Source organism: Brachyhypopomus gauderio, chromosome 1 (genome assembly GCF_052324685.1).
Source record: "Brachyhypopomus gauderio isolate BG-103 chromosome 1, BGAUD_0.2, whole genome shotgun sequence".
NCBI classification, from domain to species: Eukaryota; Metazoa; Chordata; class Actinopteri; order Gymnotiformes; family Hypopomidae; genus Brachyhypopomus; species Brachyhypopomus gauderio.
This window is the reverse complement of record NC_135211.1, coordinates 45711636-45732697: the sequence shown is the minus strand read 5'-3', so window position 1 is coordinate 45732697 and position 21062 is coordinate 45711636. Positions and strand designations below refer to the sequence as shown.

The 21062-nt window shown below is 48.3% G+C and overlaps 1 protein-coding gene across 21 annotated transcripts in view; it reads right to left on the bottom strand.

Moving 5' to 3' along the window:
* Nucleotides 1-69: 69 nt before the first annotated feature.
* The window catches only part of LOC143522031 (neurexin-1a-like), a 245417-nt gene continuing 224424 nt past the window's right edge, over nucleotides 70-21062 (bottom strand). For 15 of the 21 annotated variants that reach the window (XM_077015672.1, XM_077015724.1, XM_077015707.1 and 12 more), the window contains 2 exons: nucleotides 12457-12544; nucleotides 70-1528 (listed from right to left, as the gene is read on the bottom strand). In XM_077015672.1, the coding sequence (XP_076871787.1) occupies nucleotides 1224-1528; nucleotides 12457-12544 (393 nt within the window). In that variant the 3' untranslated portion in view covers nucleotides 70-1223. The remainder of the gene's footprint in view (nucleotides 1529-12456; nucleotides 12545-21062) is intronic. The other 6 variants (XM_077015699.1, XM_077015777.1, XM_077015734.1 and 3 more) reach the window with 1 other exon arrangement.

The following is a 21062-nucleotide window of genomic DNA, read 5'->3' as shown; positions in this document are numbered from 1 at the left end:
GAAATATAGAGGGGGAAAGCAAATTAAAAAGCCACTGCCAGTGTCCTCATAAAATCTTCTATATCTAGCAACACTTAATAACATTTATTTTTCTTTTCTCCTTCTTTTTTTTTTTTTTTTTTTTACTTTTTATTATTGAAAAATGGTCAAGGAGCAGATATAATTTGCATCATCTATACAACAGGCTATAAAACACCACAGTCACAGTCCAGAGAGCACATTTAGATGTGGGTGTACTGTATAAACATATGTAATAAGATACTGTTGCGTGCATTGAGTGTTCCCAGGCGTTTTTCGATCTCACACTGCTATTTCGTGGCCCAAAGTTCCCCTCCAGGGGAGAAAGTAAGGCCCGGTGGCTGCTTTCAGGGCCCTTGTCCGGTAAGCTGTCCGTTCTTTGCACCCTTGATACATTTTATCCAGTAGCCTAGCGAGAGTCTGCAATGGTCATACTGGCTCCTATAAAATGTGCAAAAAAAAAGAAAGGAAAAAAGAACATAAAGAAAAAACAAGCCCATTTTGGTTGGTTTCCGTAGAGATGGGGACATTTCTCCATCATAATCTTTAATCTTCTTCATGGCCGTGGGTCGTGCGGGGGCCGCGCCTCGTCTTACGTGCTTGCTTCAGTGAGGAAAAGAAAAACAAACATAACCGGTCCAGCTGCGCGAACACAGGCGACAGACATGGAACGCCGTCAGATCGTAGGACCCGACCACCACGGCCCCGGGTCAGCCAGCACCAAGCAAGTTCCTCGCGGTGGTGGCACCTCGCTCTGCAAACGGGTTTTGTTGCTGTAATCTGCTGATCGGTTATGGGTGATTGTTGGATATTTAATCAGCTTTGATTTCCCTGGGCCCGCTCTGTCCCTGACTGAATGTGACGCTCTCACAGCTGGTCCGCCACCAGCCCGGCGGCTTTGTCAGCCCCTCCCCCCCTCCCCTCACTCCTTCGCTCCAATAGGCCTGAAGGGGAAAAAGAAAAACCAGATGAAGCCCCGCCCCACCCGCTCGGTGTATCTTGCCGTGTAACGCAATATATTAGATAGATGGACTAACAGTTTTCAAAGCAGTTTTGTCTTTTTTCTCCCAGTCCTCGGTATTATACACAGAATGGGTTGTTTATGTTTACTCTTTTGGAGCCAAACAAAAACAACAACAGCAACAACAACAACAAAAAAATGTCCTGGAAAAAGTGGGCGTGGCGAGAGCTGGGCGAAGGCAGGATCAAACGTAGTACTCCTTGTCCTTGTTTTTCTTGCCCTTGATGGGAGCCTTGACCGCGGTGGCCTGCTTCTCCTTCACCACGGTGCCGTTGGACTGCGCCGAGTTGCTGATGTAGTTGCGACTCTCGTCCACGTGGTACGAGCCTTCGTCACGGTTGCGGTACTTGTACATGGCGTAGAGGAGGATGAGGATGCAGAGTGCCGCGGCGGCGACGATGCCCACCACCATGCCTGTGGTGCTGCTGGACTCCCGTACCACCTCCACCGGGTCAGGGTAGACCTTCACACCGGGCCCTGTGGGACTCGCTGCAAACACACAGAAACATCACAAGGTCAAAAGGTCACCGACTGGAAGTATGGCTAACTTTTGTGTTTTTCTTTTTTCCTTTGTAGTGACATTCAATCCTGTTCACTGCGATGCCACGTTTTGGGACCAGGCAGAAGAGAAAGTGAGTGCTATACCAAACTGCCAACCCGCAGTGACCACAAGCAGCCAGCAGGGCGGTAACGTTTGCCCTTCGGAAACAAAGCTGTGGCACATTCTGCCTGCATTCCTTCCCTCACCACTAATGGTGCAACACATGGATCCCTCCGCTGCACTGCAGCAGCAGGACCCTTTGGAAAGCAACAGACCGGGTCCAGCGCCTGCCTCCAGGGCCCGCCTGAGTCCGGGGCCCGCTCTTTAACATACATTAAACGGCTGATAAGGGGGATTATCAGTTCGGCAGCCTACGTTTTGGGAGCCATTTGCCGCTTTGAATAGAAAACTGATTACATATCAGTGAGTCTCCATTATGTACAAGAGCCATCCAAATTATAATTCAACTCCCATCAGCTCTGATAGCACTCGGCACCATAACCCTTCATTAGTTTCTCTCTCTCTCTCTCTCTCTCTCTGCTAATGCGCCCATCTGATAACACAGCCCTCCTCCTGTGTCCTCCTACACCGCCATGCACATTCTGTTCTTTTTGCATACGTCTTTTTTTGTTTTCGCTTCACCTTACGAGTTCTCATGGTTTTGTTTCGTTTCGTTTATTTTTTAAAATCCTGCAATGGCGACAAGACGCCGCTCTCATTCCATCAGATGCATCTCCTCCGTCGTGACTTTTTCATGCAATGTGTTTCATCGAAGGAGAAGGTGAACAAATATCAAAATAATGCAGCTAAAGTCTGGATCAAGAGGAGATAACCTTTCCACAAGGGCTATGGCAGAATACGTTAGACCTTCAGGCACACCTGAACCGCAGTGTGGATTTCAGAGGTCCTTCCTACATTCTCCGTGACTTTAAAGATGTCGTTTTGTCCTTCTTCCTCCTACAACATCTGTGGTTCTCCACTTCATCCCTCTCCACCGTCTATTAACCCAGACTCCAAACTTGGGAACACATCCTTCGGTTACAAAAGCCCTGGTCAAAAGGTGCCTGTCGTTGTCTAATAACCCTGTTACCGCAGGAGTGGTGAAAGTCCAGGGACACGTACAGGGGCTGGCAGATGCTCAAGGACAAGGGAAGATGCCGCGGGGAATCGGGTGTGACCGAGTGTTGGAACAGATTAGCTGTGGCTGCCGCTCCCTCCGCCATCCCCTCGGACAGGTGTGAAGAAAGCGTGCGGCTTTGAGGCAGAAGCCCGCGGGCCGTCACCCCAGCGCAGCGGCTGGTGGAAGCGGACCTTCGGTTATTTGTTGTTTGGGGTCAGGGTGTCAGGACAGGAGATAAGGACAGAGAACGACGGGGAAGGGGGGATGTCAGCGAGAGAGAACTCTGAGGGGAGAAAAAAGGGGGAAGAGAGAGAGAGAGAGAGAGAGAGAGAGAGAGAGAGAGAGAGAGAGAGAGAGAAACTTCTTTTTGTCATGCTTTAGGGCACAGACTCAGGGGACAGGTTTCCAGCGTGCGATGCTCTTGACGCCTTTCTTCCTGTTGTTTCCGAGGTGACGGCGAGTCAGAGTCCCGCCTTCTGCACCTGCTGCCTGTGCAGATCTGCTGATTGGCCCCATGCAGGGGGCGACAGAGTGACAAAAGGCAGATACAATGTTGCCGACGCCACACTGATTTGCATCAGTCCTAGTCTTTCGCTTGCACACATGCACGCGAACACACACACACACACACACACACACACACACACAAACACACCTTCTTATGGTCACACTGTTTGCTGACTACCTGTCCTGGAGATTTTGGCAGTGATTCATACTCAGGCGATGGTGTATCCAGATACAGGCCTTTCTTCCCTTTCATCTTCCCTGTGCTTCACCAAGAAATCTTTGGTGGCTTCTTGTATAGATGGGGCAGTGGGGGCCAAGCTGGTTATGGTTCCAGACTGAAAGAGTGGTGCACCTGTATCTTCTGTTTCTGATTTGTTTCCCTCTCTCTCTCCTTTCTTTCTCTTCCTCTTCATTAGCACTTCACGACACAGTAACGACACTGGTGAAGAAACGATGCCTGAAACAAGTGTTTAAAATAATGTGGCCTCTTATAAATTCCACTTAAGTGCACCCAAGGGTAAAATTAGATAGAAAGAAAACGACCTCCAAATGGTACCTGTTTCCATGGCAGCGCAGCAGGGGCGTGGTAGAGGACAGCGTGTGTCTGTGTGTGTAAATGCCGCTCTGCGCGAGCGCGTGTTTGCCGGAGGCTACGTCGTCGCGGCAAAGCCGAACCAATCGCATGTCTGACGCCTAGGCACATCTCTTCCTACCCCCACCTCTACGCCGCGTATTACTGAGCACTGCAAGCAGCTCCGTCAGGCACGCTAAAGACGTGGCGTCGGGGTGCACCTGAGGTGACGGTGTGAACTGGAGGGCCTTCTGACAGCGACCGGGGGGGCGCCTTGCTCGAGGCTGCTGGGAAATATGGAAGGCGACGGCGGCTGCTCGTCCTCCGGGGATCCCCGGGACGATCCTGATCCGGGAGGGATTAGCGCCGGGCACTGCAGGGGCTGCTCAGATCATTTGCTTCGAAAAACGCCTGACAAGCTCCTGTGGGTGTCGTCTCCGCCCCCTGCCCACCCCCAAACGCACCCCCCCCCCCCCCCCCCCCCCCCCCCTTTACCCAACTCACTTCATGTCACAGAGAGAAGAGCGGAATCAGGAATTACAGAGTGTCAGCAGGGATTAGAGTACACGAGTCCCTTTTATGGTCTGTTTTTCCTCGTTTGCAGACTGGCGGAGAGGTTGTTTTGATAATTTCAGGGTGGGGAAATGGGACAGGATGTGGTGGTTGTGGTGGTGGTGTGGGGTGGGAGGTGTGGGAAGACTCCCTCCCGCAGGAGCGGAGGTGGAGGGCTGAGTCCCGCGCCTGCCTGTTGTGAGGTAATGGACCGATCCCGCCTGCTTAGGCTGCCACGACAGGACAGTGTGCTGGCGCACCTTTCATTAGCGGGATTGATGGGGGTAAGAAGGCGGCGGACGCTCCGAGCTTTGTGTTATCAAACGCATGGTTTCTCATGCGCCAGGCAGGTAGTTTATGTCTTGAACCATGAAGATGACGGTTTTTTTGTGTGTTTTTTCCATCTCCGGCAGCAGGCGGGGCTCTCTGTCAGGACGCGGGCCAGACTCGGCGATGGCATGTTCCGCACGTAAAGGATCGTTTATGCTGCTGCTGTTGAAGAGCTCCGGCGAGGAACAGAATGAATGCAAAATGTCAGTGTAAAAACACACAGACAGCTTAAACCGCAGAAGTGTGGCTGAAGGAAGCAGGAGATCCATTTGTGAACGTTACAGCCTCACCCCACCCCCCACCCCATGCCCCACCCCCCACCCCACCCCTCACCCCCCCACCCCACCCCTCCTCACCGACAAGCCTGCAAGTGTGTTCTTGCGGATGTGGTTGACGTTGCGCTTTTGTTCTTGCATTATATGTTTAGGACACCTGGCCATAAAAGCACATTTGCATTCTGGGGACAATAATGTGATGTGGCCATCACAGCTGGCTTTTCTCAGGGTCAGATCCTAAAACTAACCCAGACCGAGCCTAGCGAATCCAGGGACTAACCCAGACCGAGCCTAGCAAATCCAGGGACTAACCCAGACCGATCCTAGCGAATCCAGGGACTAACCCAGACCGAGCCTAGTGAATTCAGAGACTAACCCAGACCGAGCCTAGTCAATTCAGGGACTAACCCAGACCGAGCCTAGTGAATCCAGGGACTAACCCAGACCGAGCCTAGTGAATTCAGGGACTAACCCAGACCAAGCCTAGCGAATTCAGGGACTAACCCAGACCGAGCCTAGCGAATCTAGGGACTAACCCAGACCGAGCCTAGTGAATTCAGGGACTAACCCAGACTGAGCCTAGCGAATTCAGGGACTAACCCAGACTGAGCCTAGTCAATTCAGGGACTAAACCAGACTGAGCTTAGTGAATTCACCACCCCCACATACGCTGCACAGAAATGCTGAACTGCACAACATAAGCTGTGAATACAGAAATGTTAGACGGCCCTGTGTTAACCGCAGTATAGCTGTCTCTGATGCTTCTACCTTGTCTTGCTGTATCATTCCATAAGAAGCTTAAAATTCACCCCTGGCATCCCGACCACGCAGAGCTGCATTACATAGCTTTCTCTAACAGAGAGGTGCCTCCTGTGAAGAGAAACAACCATTTGATTTGGTCTCTTCTCTCCTGCCTTGCGTTTATTGCAGACCGTTATCCAGACAAGTCCAAAAAGTCCAGCTGTTCAGTGTGTGTGTTTGCGCACGCGCGTTCATGTGTGTGTACTGTGCTGAAGCACACACATACGAGAAGTTTGAAGCCATCACTTTTGTGCTGGTGAGCTTTGAAGGCACATTCTAACTCCAGACCTCACCCAGGAGGCCGGTCACAGTGCTTAGCTCGGGGCATTTCTGTCATAACGAAGGGAATTTACAGTGGTGTTTATGAGGCTTCACTCTAACAAGAACTCTGGGAAAGGAACGGTTATGCTTGATGTTACTGGACCGCAGTGCTTTTGGGCCAGTTAGCCCGAATACAAAGAACACTGTCCATCGTTTGTTATTTTATGCATGGCCGGTGCGGAGGCAGCAGTGATGCCGTTCTGCTCACGCTAACTTGGGCGAGCGTGCCAGTCGGGCCGTGTGTTCTGTCATGTGCACGTGTACCTCCGGGTCCCCGTTCGGGCCGACAGCGGCAGAGGGGTAGGAGCGCAGTGCCTCCGGAGAGAACCGAGCCATGAATGGACCAAGGCCTGACGAGAAGCTTCAACCCCAGCTCCACCCACCCCTGATGTTTTAACGTGCTAACTAAAATATTAGGCACAGTCATCTCTCTGTTTTCTACCAAACAAACTGGCCTCTGATTCAGCTCCAGTGCAGACGATATTTTGATATTCCAAGCATTATTTACTTTTTGACCTCACTAAAAGCCGGAGAGCAGATATCCGTTTGCCGAACCAAACCCTGGTGATCACATTGGGTGAATTTGAGGAACCCTGAGTGCCCATGTTCCCTCGAGGAGACCAGCATTGCCAGGTTGCTGAGCAGACAGAAGAAAGGCTGGCTTAAAGATCTCATTACTTTTTCTGCACACGTTTCACCATCGCAAGGTCTAGATGGAGCGATCCGCTGTGTTTATAGAAGCTATTTATTAGTCCATAAAAGGGGAACCATAACTACAGACACATGCTGACTCTCCATGAACTGCTCTATACATGCCGGGCTTAAATGTGACATTAACCTCTGGGCCACCGTCTGCAGTAACAGGGCTTATTACAAGATAACCGGTCAGAAGTGACACAGGACAACATCGGTGTTGAAATCATATTTTTTGTCAGAAATCACATGTAAAACAGACAGAGCGATAATGACCCTTATTCTATTATTTGTAAAAAATGATTTTAAAATGGTTCGTCCATCACATTAAACCCGTGTCTGAAAAGACTTCTACAAGTCGTCTTCTGGAGTCCTCTGGAGACAGGTGTCAAATTAGTCCCTTCCTGTGTCAGTTAGTTGGGCTTCTGGCGAACACGTATCCTTCTTGTTTGGAAATTGCCAGGAAGCTGTGTGTGATGGGTTATTACTATTATTTGTGTTGTTGTCCCTCTCTCTGGCCATTATGGGCATTTTGTGGATGAGGGTTCCCATAGCGATGGCTCGGGATGGGCGGGGCCAATGGCAATAGCTTACATGCAGTTTGTTTCAGCGTAGCAGCGGGGAAGGCAATTCTGCTGCCCAGCAAGGAAGAAGGCAGGACTTGTCAGAGACGTGGGCACCCAGGAGTCCCCCAGTCGCAGTAACGGCGACATCCCGAGGGCGTCAGGACCCGCCGCGTTTCAGAGAGGATGATTTGTCACAGTTCTAGAGGTCAGCTAGGTGGCAAAGTGCAGGCAGACAGTGCCAGTGTGACCAGTGTCCTGGGTGAGAGGGTGTAGGGCAGGGTGGAGGGGATTCCACACTGCCTGCCTACAACAGGTGTCTTCTCAGGGTATGGTTCACTGTGATGTTGGGGGTGTGGCCTGCTCTCTGCTATGAATGAGGCTGTGAACCCTGCCATATCTCAGAACTGTTTATTCCAGCCTCAGTGTATCTAGTAGATATTTAATTACTGCGCAGCCTGAAAGAAGAAGAAATACTTGTAGGGTAGGAGTTCTTTTTGTTTATTTGTTTGTGGGGGCGGAGGTTTGTGCTGGAAGAAAGAACAATGTTTAGTGTCAAGGAGTTATAAGCATGAGATTCACAGTACACACCGACAACCCTCTCCTCCTCTGTCTTCCTCCCTCACTTCCTCCCTCTCTCTCCCACACTCTCTCTCCCTCCTGCTATCTCCCTCTCTCTTCCTCTCTCCCTCCCTCTTTTCCTCTCTCTCTCTCTCCCTTCCTCTTCCTCCCTCTCTCTTCCTCTTTCTCTACCTCCTTCTTTCCTCCCACCAGCCCTCTCTCTCCCTTTCCTCTCTCCCTACCTCTCTCTCTATCACCATTCCTCTCTCCCTTCCTCTCTTCCTCCCTCTCTCCCTCCCTCCCTCTTTCCTCCCACCCTCCCTCCCTCCCTCCATCTCTCTCTGTCTCTCCCTCTCTCTTTATTAAGCTCTTGTGTTGCACTCTTGTGCTGATGTATCCCAGACACAATATATTTAGTTGTCATTAATATTGCATATTAAAATACAGCGATAAATGAAAAACAAAAATGAAAAAGAAAAAAAATGAAATAACAAAAAGTTATATCAAGGCCACCCAACTTAGCCAGAAATTCGACTTACTGTAAACAGAAACTAAGATTACCCAGATCTACAGATACATTTTTTTTTCATAATATTCACTATTGGCTAATTCCAGTCTGCCAGTCTGCAGCCTGTCACACAGCAGCTACTGTGCTGTAGGGCGTGGCCTAACACACCCCTTCTCCTCGTCCCTCCTGATCTGTTGCTTACCCAACATGTCTCCACACCTAAACGCACCAGCCGACAGGAGGCCTTCCCTAGCCACTGTCCTCCATTAAACGGGGGAAATATGTCATCCAGAAGAGAAGAGCAACCATGCCTCTTCCTCACGGTCCTCCGTGGAGGCACGGTGAAGCTGACACCACAGCGACACATTCCTCTTTCCGCTTGTTGGTTTGTCAACGCCGCACTGGACGTTTCCATAGCGGTGACCCTACTGGGCTCCAACCTCTGCACTTTCAGACCCCGGCCCCCCTCCCTGAGGGCGGGGGTGAGGCAGAGGCTGTGCTCTCCTGCTCTCCGCCCACGCCAGCCGAGAGCGTTCTGTTTGCTGCACCGCAATCTAATCTAATCCCGCTGGAAGATTAGCCTGGGCGCGATGCTGACAGTGCCCATGTGCTTTTTTAAACCCCCCCCCCCCCCTCCAGCAATAGAGGAAGTAAAATACGGTGATAAATAAGGCGGGGGATCGATATCACTCAATCGCTGATAGCGCTGCCACTGGAGGGCTCGGCTATGATCCACAGCCTGCTGCACTGACCTTGAAGGACAGACATCCTAGCGTCACTTCACAACAGGCAGAGGAGGAGTGTGTGTGTGTGTGTGTGTGTGTGTGTGTGTGTGTGTTTATTGCTCATTGTGCGCGTGCATATGAGTGTACATGTTTGTGTTGTGTATTTATGTGTGTGTGTGCGTGTTTAAATGCCTGCATGCATGCGCGTGTGTGTAAACTCAGGATGCTGGAGGCCGTGTATTTTTTCGGAAGGAGAAGAGTTATTCATCAAAGTGTCAATTTTAGGACTAAAGAACTCACACAACAACGATAAAGCATTCATCTGAGCAGAAGCCCCAGACGCGTAGCGAGGGGCTCCCCTTCAGGCAGAACCCTAGCTCCGAGACTCGGACGAAACTGGAGAGACCTTCCTGGTCTCGGCAGCAGGAGAGCGAGTCCTTCACGCATGGGTGAGGTGTCCCGATGCCACGTGAGTGCGGCTGAATGTAGATATCGATCAGGATTCGCTGTTTGACACTTGTCACCCGCGTGCGCCTCAGCGCCGGTGTCAGATCGCCCTTGCGGCTGTCTCTGGAAGCTCGTCTCTCCGCTCTTGTTTTATTTTTACTTTTCTGGCAGAACAACGCTGCTTGCCGTCCTCAAGTGACCTCGTGCGATGCCACTACAACGTTCGCTGCCTCCCTCTTGAAAGTAAACAAGTGTCTCTGCTGCTCGGGAGAAAAAAAAACGAAAAAAAAAACGGCATCTTTAACGGCTGGTGGTATTTATTTATTTTTTGTCCGGAAAACAGATGTTCATCTATCAGGCTCAGGGACATGTGGAAACACACGTTCTCCTCAGCCTGTGAGTCTCTGACACACTTTGGCTCCGGACAGATAGATGTTGGACCACCGTGGGGCGGACATTCATTTAGAACAGGGTTTATTGCTACGCGCTGATCAATAGCTAGAACAAGAGGTGTTAAGGGTTCGGACTTAATCACCCCTCCTGCGCTGGCGACAAGCAGGCACCGGCCGCCCCGACCCTCTCGTGAGGTATCGGCAGTCTGGCTTCACCACAGGTGGTATACGAGCAGTGGGAGACATTCGGAAGTCCACACGCTGAGTGGATTTTTTGTTCCTTTTGAGCATACATGTCATTTTTTACTTGACATATTACATAAAGATACAGGTGTTTCTGAGGTACTACAGCTGAATTGTGTTTGGTTTTGTTTGGTTAAATAAATGAAACCTATCTGTGAAACAGATATGAAATGAAACAAATGAAACAAATGAAACAAATCTGTCCATATGTCGAAATGCAACAGGATGAAATCTGTATATGCAGTGCAAAAGTGAGAACTTAAAGATTGGTTTGTTGTGGCATGTTGGCATGTGCCGTGTTCTCTGTGGCACTTCGAAGCTCACTGTCTGATTAGAGGATCTGGCTCTGGTAAATCGCAGGAGGCTGTACAGAGCCCACGGATGGCATCATTTGGAGAAGCGGTGATGGTCTGGGTTTGACCTTTTCCCCCACTGAAGGGTCCTGCTTATGTCACAGCACTCAAAGAGAACTCTATGCTTTCAACTTTGTGGAAATAGTGTGAAAAGCCCTTTCCACATCCAGCACGACCGTGTCCATGCGCATCTATCGAGGTCCATAAAGACATGGTTTGACGAGTTTGGCCTGCACAGAGCTCCGAGCTCAAGTTCCCAGAACACCTCTAGAATGAATTGGAGAGTTGATTGTGAACTGGTTCTTCTCATCCAACATCAGTGACTCGCAAACGCTCTTTTCAGTGAATGGGCACAAATTCAGACAGAGTGACTCCAGAGCAACTCCAGAAAGTCTTTCCAGAAGTGCAGAGGATGTCATAGTTGAGAAAGCAGGGTCAAGTCCAGATTAATGCCCACGCTTTTACAACAGGATGTCCAATGACTTCATACATGGGCGTTCACATACTTTTGGCAATTAGTGTATATTTAGTATATATTAGTGTATATTTAGTATAATTAATCAACCTGGGTTACCATGTCAATTGCTGTGTCAAACATTTAAAGACAATGCATATAAGAACATTTTGGTCCGATTTATACAGTGTGATTCAACATTGTCCTTATATTGAAGACATAGAGCACATATCTGACAAGCAGTTTCCTTTAAAAAAAAAAAAAACAATCAACGTTGTTTGATTGCACGAATTGTTTGCTATTTACCCCTGAATTTTCTCACAGCAAATACCTAAACACATCACATAACAAACCCTGTTTCTTAAGTAAACTGTTGTGGTTCGATTCTGGTGAAATAACTGTTGCTTTTATTATTTACTGCAGCCACAAATTGGAGCAGTTGACTGATTTCCAATTGCTTTTCTATTGCAATTTTTCTTTACTTTTATTCAAGAGGTCCAGTTGTTATGGAACGCTCACAAAAACAAGAGAGCAATGCGGGCTCTCTCTCCCAGTCAACCTGGCACGCCTGATAAACGCCTCATCTGCATGATTACAAAAAAACGGTCACCAACGCAGCCCACAACCATTTTAGACGTAATTAGCGCTCGCAATTAGCGAGCTACAAGAAATCATTTCCAGGAAACGTGGTCAAAACAGTTGCTCATTCCTGCCATTTTAGTCTGGGTGTCTTAATGAGCGTACCGTGCTGCTCACAACATGGTACAGGAAGCAGGGCCCTAGCGGCTCAACGATAGCTTGGCTTCGTTTGAGGTGGCACGACATGTAGACGGCCCGCCAGGAGCGTGTCACAAGTAATCAGTGCCTGTAAACAGAGCAAGTACTCGCAAAGACAACACTGGAGGGGGTGGGGTGTTGTTGACGTAAACAGGATCAGCAGAGGTGCTGGGAGGTGCTGGGAGGTGTTGGGAGGTCCGGTTCTTCTCTCCTCGTCTGAACCCGAGCCGCTTATCTTCCCCGCGATCACGCACGGAGCTCCGAGGCCGTTCAGCGTCAGCCAAAAAGCCACTGGAGAGGTCCGACGAGGTCCCTCGACCTCGGAGCGGCTAACAACGCACGCGAGGAATGAAAGAGACAGAGGAGGGTCCCTTCACCTTGCACGCCAAACGAGCTGGTGTCTCACGTTCCCGCCAGCCCGGACTCACATTCTGCTGCATTAGCATATTCAGATTCCTTTGAAGAAATAATCAGCTTTCCCCCTCGTCTTCCTTTTACAGGAGCACAGTGGCTGCGATTTTTATACGCTCGCGAAAGGACCGAATTAGAGTTGTGAGCTAATTAAACTAATGACGGCTGTAAGGGACCAGACAGACAGATCACCGGACACCGTGAGAGGACGGAGACATGGAGAGACACACAGACACAACCAGAGAGTAGGAGTAATAAAAGAGATGACTAACCTAACCCACCTGAGCTTGGCTCGCACGGGTCGATGTCCTCGTCGTCACTCGGACACTCAGCGGACGCTACCATCACGTCCTCCGTCGTCTGGGACAGGAAACAGAAGGAGACAAAACAGACACTGAGTAATTGGGTTCATGAAAATCCACTGCGGTTTTAGACTCCTATTAGACGTCATCAGCATCACTGACAGTCAACTGTGGGAGTCTGTGTGATTATTGCATTTGGCTCCTTGTACCTCTGCTGAAACGCCTGCACTTTTGCACAGTTCTCTTTCTCTGGTTCCAGTCATTTTATTTATTAATTTATACAGATTTTAAATGTTGAATTTATACAGACTGTAAATGGGCTGGGAAGTTCAGTCAAAGTGACCACATCATGTATGATAAAGAGCTTCAAGTGACCACAATCATGTATGATGAAGAGCTTCAAGTGACCACAATCATGTATGATGAAGAGCTTCAAGTGACCACATCATGTATGATAAAGAGCTTCAAGTGACCACAATCATGTATGATGAAGAGCTTCAAGTGACCACAATCATGTATGATGAAGAGCTTCAAGTGACCACAATCATGTAAGAGCTTCAAGTGACCACAATCATGTATGAGCTTCAAGTGACCACAATCATGTATGATGAAGAGCTTCAAGTGACCACAATCATGTATGATGAAGAGCTTCAAGTGACCACATCATGTATGATAAAGAGCTTCAAGTGACCACAATCATGTATGATGAAGAGCTTCAAGTGACCACATCATGTATGATAAAGAGCTTCAAGTGACCACAATCATGTATGATGAAGAGCTTCAAGTGACCACAATCATGTATGATGAAGAGCTTCAAGTGACCACAATCATGTATGATGAAGAGCTTCAAGGCGACAGATGAGCAAAACATCTGAAGCGATGGACAGGATGTCGGTCAAGTCCAAACATGCGTGATTACAAGTGTTTCTAATTCCTTTTGTTTGAGTCACTTTTAAAGGTACAAAATGTCCTGTATGTATATGTTTGAAAGTAAGATTGTAGACAAATCCAGTATCTGCAAAGGTTCTGCAGCTGTCTGTCCCAAACCCCAGACACCGGGACTTCTTGAATACCTATGAGACAAACATCCTATAAATGTCTGACAGAAATCTACCGGTCTGTGCCAAAGTCTTCGGCCACCATTAGATTTGTTGATTTTCGCAACAGTAATTGTCACCATTTCCCAGTCTCTATATTAGAATACAACGAGAAAACTGCATACGGATATGCAATATGGAGTATTACAACAGAATAAAAATATGAAAAACCCCAGCTTCTCTAGGGTACAGTGGCAAGTGGTACCTCAAGTGTGACCTTACACAGGAAGAGTAAAAGACAGAATATAAAGAACTCTGAGTAAAGCGGAGAGAGGCCTGGTATAATAGACCAGAATATTTCTCCAGACTACTCCAAACTAACTACAGATTGCTTAATACTACTCCAGATTGCCCCAGTCTACTCCAATCCGATACTCCGATATAGTTGATTTACATATTGCACAGATAATGTATAAGGCGGAAAAAAAATTCTCTTCCTAACAGTATACAAAAGTTATTTGAAATCAGAGACAACACATATGAACTTAGGGAAACAAGTAGATTAAAAAAAAAAAAAAAAAAAAGAGCAAGGACTAATATAAAAAAAAAATAGATGTGTATCGGTCAGGGGGTTAACTTTATGGAATAGTTGCAGTAAGGAAATGAAAATGTGTAGTTCAGTAAGTAAATAAAAAAAAATGTACAAGAGTAAAATAGTAAATTCTTATAAACTTGTACAGTGATTATATACTGATTCATTTATTTATTATATATTTAATCTTATTTTGTGACTTGGCTTTGATATACAAATTGTGAGAATGGCTTAATGTAAAAAGGGTAGGTAAAATAAGCTACAAGCTTCAACCTATACCTTTTCGGTTATATGTATTTTGCTGACAGGTTTATTTATAACTGAGGTGTGTTGTTGTTTTGTTTGTTTTGTTGGTATATATATATTCTTTTTGATTGTGGAGCACATAACCGAAATAAAAATTTTTCAAACTTCAAACTTCAATCCCCCCAAAAGTTCAATATATGATTAGTGTCAGGGGAGATCACCCTAAATACTGACTAAATACGTATACTGTATTTTTGTTATACTGTAATATATAGCATACTGTCATAAATACTGTATTTTTGTTTGTAATGAGACTGACACACACACACACACACACACACTATATATATATATATATATATATATATATATATATATATATATATATATATATATATATATATATATATATATAGTCATTATGCCATTGCTAAAACAAATGTAGATCTTTGCACAGTGCTGAATATAAAGACACTGTAACTGTGTTTTTCTCTAGCAGGCTAAAGATTCTTCAGTTCGCTGGACTTACGTAATTGGCATCCTCAGAATCCCATCAGTAACCAGTTCAATCCAGAGTGGTGCAAATGAACCTAATGGCTAGCGTCTGGCTGAGGTAGAACAGCGGATATGAAGTCATTGTCCCACGACAAATGAATTTAGACAGGAAGGATTGCAGTCTTGGACTGTAACCTAAGGATGGCCAGAGAGTGCACAGAACTATTATCTGGAGGAATATTCATATTAATTATCTGTGTTTGGCCATATAACATCAGCACTATCCACAGCTTCAGATCGTGTTCAACCACATGAATGAAAACGAGCATAGCTAAATTAGCATTGACTGTACACTGGAGACGGGGGCGACCACCCCGTGTACACTGGGGAGCAGTGCAGTGTTGGAGGTGTCTAAGCAGTAGTGGGTTTGATGTGCAGCTACACCCTGCACCCTCCAGAACACGGGGTAAATGGCACTCCAGCGTTATGGTCCTCGGTGGAGGTGAAAGCCCAGAGCTAATTATCTGCTCCAGTTTCCCATCCTCAGCTAGCAGCACCCCGTCCACTTCAAACGGCAAAACTGCACTTTGGGTTTCTCTAAACAGCGTCTTCACTTGCAGAGTCGTGGTGGGGTGTGTGTGTGTGTGTGTGTGTGTGTGTGTGTAAGCCCCCCACCACACACACACACACACACACACACACACACACACACTCTTTGTGTGTTAGCACTACCGGAGGAGGAGGAAACGACTGCAGTGGATGTAAATTTAATTTGCTGTGCACGGGGCTGATATACAGTGTCGGTCGTCCAGATGGCAGAGCCGGCGGATCCTGGCGGGCCACATCCATCACTTCGCCCGCGTGATTTGTTTTTCCTGGCGGGAGACGCTGCTACACTCTGCCCAAAGACAGAGGTGCTGGATCGATACGGCTCTTCTCCCAGCATCCTCCTTGGCTGCTCCTTCATCTAGCCATGCGCACCCCTCCCCGCTCACCCCCCCCCCCCCCCCCCCCCCCGCCCCTTTCATCTTCCCTATTCTTTTTGTTCCTCCTAGACAGAAGACGGCGGGAGGCTGTAGGTGCTTATGTCACAGGCTAATCCGGGCCGTATATTCCTGCGTTTTCTACCGACGTGATGTGTAACGGAGAAAAAGAGCCGTGGGTCGGCAAACGTGCCAGGCCGCTAACGCTGCGGCGTAAACGGGCCTTTTTCCGAAGACGCTTTGTATTTTATTTCAGTCGTAAAAGCGACGCTCGAGGCGCTCATTCCGCGAGGGCCAACGCGCGAGTCGAATGGCCTCGCGGTGTGTTTGCTGGAGTCTGAGGGCCATAATCTTCCTGCGTAATGATGCTCTCTGACAGCTTCATTTGGCTCGAGTCATTGTGTCTCTGACCTGACTCGCCGGCGCCATCCGATGGCTCCCGGCTCTCCTTCGCATTTCGCCGGCACGGGACTCGCGAACCTCCAGAGCTGCTGTGCGCAGCTGCCCCCCTTGACCAGACCCTCAGCGTTACATTTCCCATTCCCGTCACGCTGGAGTACCTTCACACCTCTGACTCCAGGTCTCGGCTAGATAATGACAAGTTTCAAATGAAACCCACTCGGGAACCTTCACTAACAAACATGCACTCCCTGGCTGTCTTACCCAGAATGCACGCTGTCCATGATGTGAAGCAGCACTCGATCATCCTACCCCTGGTGGTGTGGGATTTTTTTTAGACCTATACACCTCATATTATTTCTAGATGAGATGAACTAAAGCCTATTCAAAAGCTATTATCTACTATACATTTCTGACATTAGTATGTCATTACTGATAACATACTGCCACAGCTGCAGTATTGAATCTGTATCTTCCTGCTCCTGTTGGGGTATTTCTCAAGGTTTTAACTTCATTTACATGCCATTTCTGATTGCAAACTCGCACATTTGTGAGAACACACCAATGTAAACACACACGCATTCCGCAAATGGTGGGGCTTCACACCAGTTTCCTTCCTAACTGTGACGCTCTTAAAAGAATCATCAGACCGACAAGTGTGAGTGAGTGAGTGAGTGAGTGCTCAAGCCAGGTTCCTGAGCTGCTTCTGCAGTGCTCAAAAAGGGTGGAGGTCTGGAGACATTGAGAACCCTCCTAAAATAACCAGCACCATGTTAGCGAATCAGACACACGCTGCTCATTTAATCTCTACCCGCTCAAAGAGCAAATGAATGCAACACGACAAGACTTGTGAGTTCAAGTCCGCGACACCGAGTTTGTGTTTAATTTTCACGTAGATAAGGGGTCAGGAGAATCTCTTGGTGGAACTTCAAGGTAAACAACTGAACTGAAAGGCGTGAGTTCAGAAGAGGAGGCTCAAGGTTGCGTGCTGAAAATATGAATACCTGAAAGAAAACGGTTTAGTCCTTAAAATGACTAATTGCTTGGAGAAAATCGATTCCTAAAAGCTGTCTGTACAAAAGGCCACCAGTACGAGAAGCTGCCACAATAAATCTTTTCTTGAGAGGCCTGACGCACAGCAAATAAAAGTTTGACTGCGTGGAGCTGAATGACGATGACCTTGATAACGACCGAACCTTGCCGGGCGTGATTCGAACGCCTGAAGGGCTGGGCTCATCGCCTGGCCGTCGCCTCACTCGAAACCCTGTCACGATGCTGTGGAACTTGCCAAGGCTGATAATCCCAGCTGATAATCCCAGCTTCTGGTGGACCTGGGAGAGCGGCCAGTGTGGACAGAGACGCCATTCCTCAGCAGGGCTTGTGATCGCCGTCCAATAGCGATCAGGTCGGGCGACCTTCACAGATGCACCATTTCACCTGCTTCACCTGGGTGTGTTTCAGATGCGGCAGGACCCAGAGGGACTTCCTTAGCATAATTTGAGCGCAATGTTGGAACACAGCCCCTGTGTTTCTCCAGGCTGAAAGAGCTTTCTGTTTCCTCCCCCACCCCAGCCCAGAGAATGTGCATGCTGGGAGCACACACACACACACACACACACACACACACACACACACACACACACACACACACACACACACACACACACACACACACACACACATACACTCTCCCTCGGTCTCTTGTTTACTCTCCAGTCTAATGTGATGAATGCTCTCTGGCACACCAGTCTGCTCTGTGGGAATATGGCTGAAAGTCAGGAGGGCGTTTGAGGCACCTGAAGGTTCTGAGTCTTTACATCCGGACTGTGCACATCCTCGCCCCACACTCGGGCCCCCGAGCCGCCGCCACCTTCCTCCGCCAAACACGCCAAGTCTATTTTGGTTCGGCGCCCCTATTTCCACGCCTGGCAGCCACTTCTGTGCCTCGCATTATCGTTGCTACTGTGGTAACCCGGAAGTGCTTGACCGATTTTCGGGGTCGCCCCGAGGAGTCTGCCCCGAGACACTTGTGCGTGAACTCTACGGTCCAACAGTGGGATCAAGATTGCATCTCCTGCACGGTGGTAAGACAGCGCTCGGCGTAAAGACGAGCACTTTTCTTCTTATTTATCCACATTTGAGTGAAACTTGCACCAGATGGATGTTGCTGAGTGGGTCACAACGTCGCCACGTGCTTCACACACAAACTGTATTATGGAACTAATTGGAAACGTGTCAGCAGGGGAGGAGTAAATGAATGACACCGCTCGCAACATCCAGACTGCCGCTTGATTTATATCCACATCTAACCGAGATCTGATAGCGAATCCACGGCAGACCATTACGGTATATGGATTTTCAGATCTCAGTGCAGCCAGGAGCACCCTGATAGCGCGCGCACCTGACAGTTAATGCATCCTGCCGTGATCGGATGTGGCAGGTCACATTGGAAGACGGGTGTAAGCCTGGCCAAGGGCCCCGGGAAAAAATGAGGGTGTGGGAAGTGACGTGATTGGCCACCGTGATGAGCCTGGGAGAGGAGGGTAAGGTAGAACACACCTTAGCCCTGGCCTCCAGTGGGTCTGCAGGACTACAGGACTACAGGACTACAGGACTACATGCCAGTAATCAAAGCTGAAGAACACAAAGCACAAAATACTTTTCTTGTGTGAAGGCTCCATGAAATACCTTTAAAAAAGATTTTTAAAAGTAACATTAACTACTGCACAGAACAGCTAAGAAGTGGGGTAAGCCAGCTTTAGCAGGACATGTGCTGTACATTAAATCTGAAGAGATGAAATCATAAAACAGACTTTCTTAAAGGAACGGTTTAGGAAAAGTTTGGAAAATTTTCAGATGTTTCAATCGCCTAAATGGTCCATGACTTGTCGAGCCATGTGTGGGTAAATCTTTGCTTTTGCACCAGGACTCTAATGCTGATAACAAGTAAGAGGTTTATCACAACACAAAAGAATAAAGTAGCAAAATTCTGATGTTTCGAGTCAAGTGGGAAATCTGTATTGAATCGGGAGTTTTGTTTTTGTCTTTCCGATCCTTTTAAAGTCCTCTGCACCTTTGCAGAATGCTTCATCCTGGTGCCTTAAATTGCTTTTGCTTGGGAAAATAATGAAGTGAGCAGAACCTCGGGGGGGCACAGGCGCGCTGCTCTACTAGCCTGTATAAGCCGCAACACACCCTCCCAGAGGCATTAGGAGTCAAATCCAACCGGCTGCATCTGGGTCAGTACCGACGGACGCCCAAGTCCAAATCCTCAACAGGAATGGCATGGCATCCTTGAATTCACTTTGGCCAGTGCGGACTGTAAGTGGCGAGTCGAATGCGATTCGCAGAGCGGATTGGGCGAGGCGCTGCACGTTAGCGGGTTTTATCACCGCTCTCCTCTCGTGTCGAGTGCAAATGTTAACCACCGGCGAGCACGCCGAGGTCAGAGAGGATAGCCATTTCGGCTAATGGGGTTTATCCGGCTTGTCCTGGAGGGTGAGGATGGACTTTTGAGCAGCTACTTAATCCAGTGCTAGAAGGGGGGCGGGTGGTGGTATTGTAAGGAGGAGCTGGGGGTGGTGATGGTGGTGGTGGTGTTAGAGGCTCAGAGCTGGGGAATACCCACCCGCGTCTCAGCTCACCTGGTGGGAAAGTTTTAGCATGGTGCTAACAGAACCAAAGTCACGCGACGGATTCCCAGACGAGACGCATGTGCCGTCATAGTTATAAAAATGCTCGCCGCCGTGTTTAAGAGCATCTGGCCAATGCTGTAAATGTAAATGTAATATGCTGCACAGCAGTCTAGCCTCAAGCACACAGACCTTTCTAATGAGAGCCTGGAGACCAGCGGGAGGACTGACACTCCTCCCCGGCCTGCTGGGCAGGTCTGTCAGCTACGGCGGGCGCTGGCATTAAAGGAACAGCTCTCCCAAGGGGACGGGTGTAGCTCATGATGAATGGTAGGTAGTTAGACCGGGCGGATTCACTTTAACTAGGCCCTATTAGCATACAGCCCTGCTAGCCGTTCTGGATGAAGCTTTCATTTTCTTAGCTCAGACACCCTCATCATCCATTGTCTGGCTGGGCCACCGTGTGGAAGGTCATAATTACTTGACCTTCTGGCTGGTGACCCCACCCTGTCGACACCCGTGATGGACAGGTCCAACGTATCTCTGTGTGTCCACGGATTATCGTTCTGTCTTTGTACACTCCTCATTATGATGAAGCTCGTGAAATCGTCACCTGTGATAGGCTCAAATTGCGCTCTCTGCTCCTGCTCAAAAAGAACACTGTATTAACAGCATTTTAACCGAGCTTAAGGCCTTATGTCATGAGATTTCAAACAATGAAATATAACTAAATCCGCGATCAGACAGTTTTGTTAAAATAATCATGGCCGTGAGCCAGCTAATAAATCATGGCTTGGAACGCTTGTTATAATCTCAGCGCTCTACTTCAAAGGCCATATCTCCGTCAGTGAGAGCCCTTAATCCACGAGTGAGGCCTAACGTTGATTCCTGTCAGGAAGTGCATGATCACATGTTCTCACATGTTCTTCAATAAAACGTCTTTGAATGATGTTTTATGAAGGAATATATTGAATCGGCGTTCCAATTTTTTCAGTGAGGACAACTGCCCGAGCTAAGTGCTGTCCTGGGAACAGCCACCGTCATCGTGCGTCAGGGTCACCAAATCGTCGCTCTCCCACTGTCAATGAAGCACATGGTGAAGCCTCCATGCCACGGTCTTCTCGCCAGATCTCGCGCACAGGAGATCCCAGAACCAGCTGAACGTCTGGCTCTCCCGTCTGTTTCTAAGAAT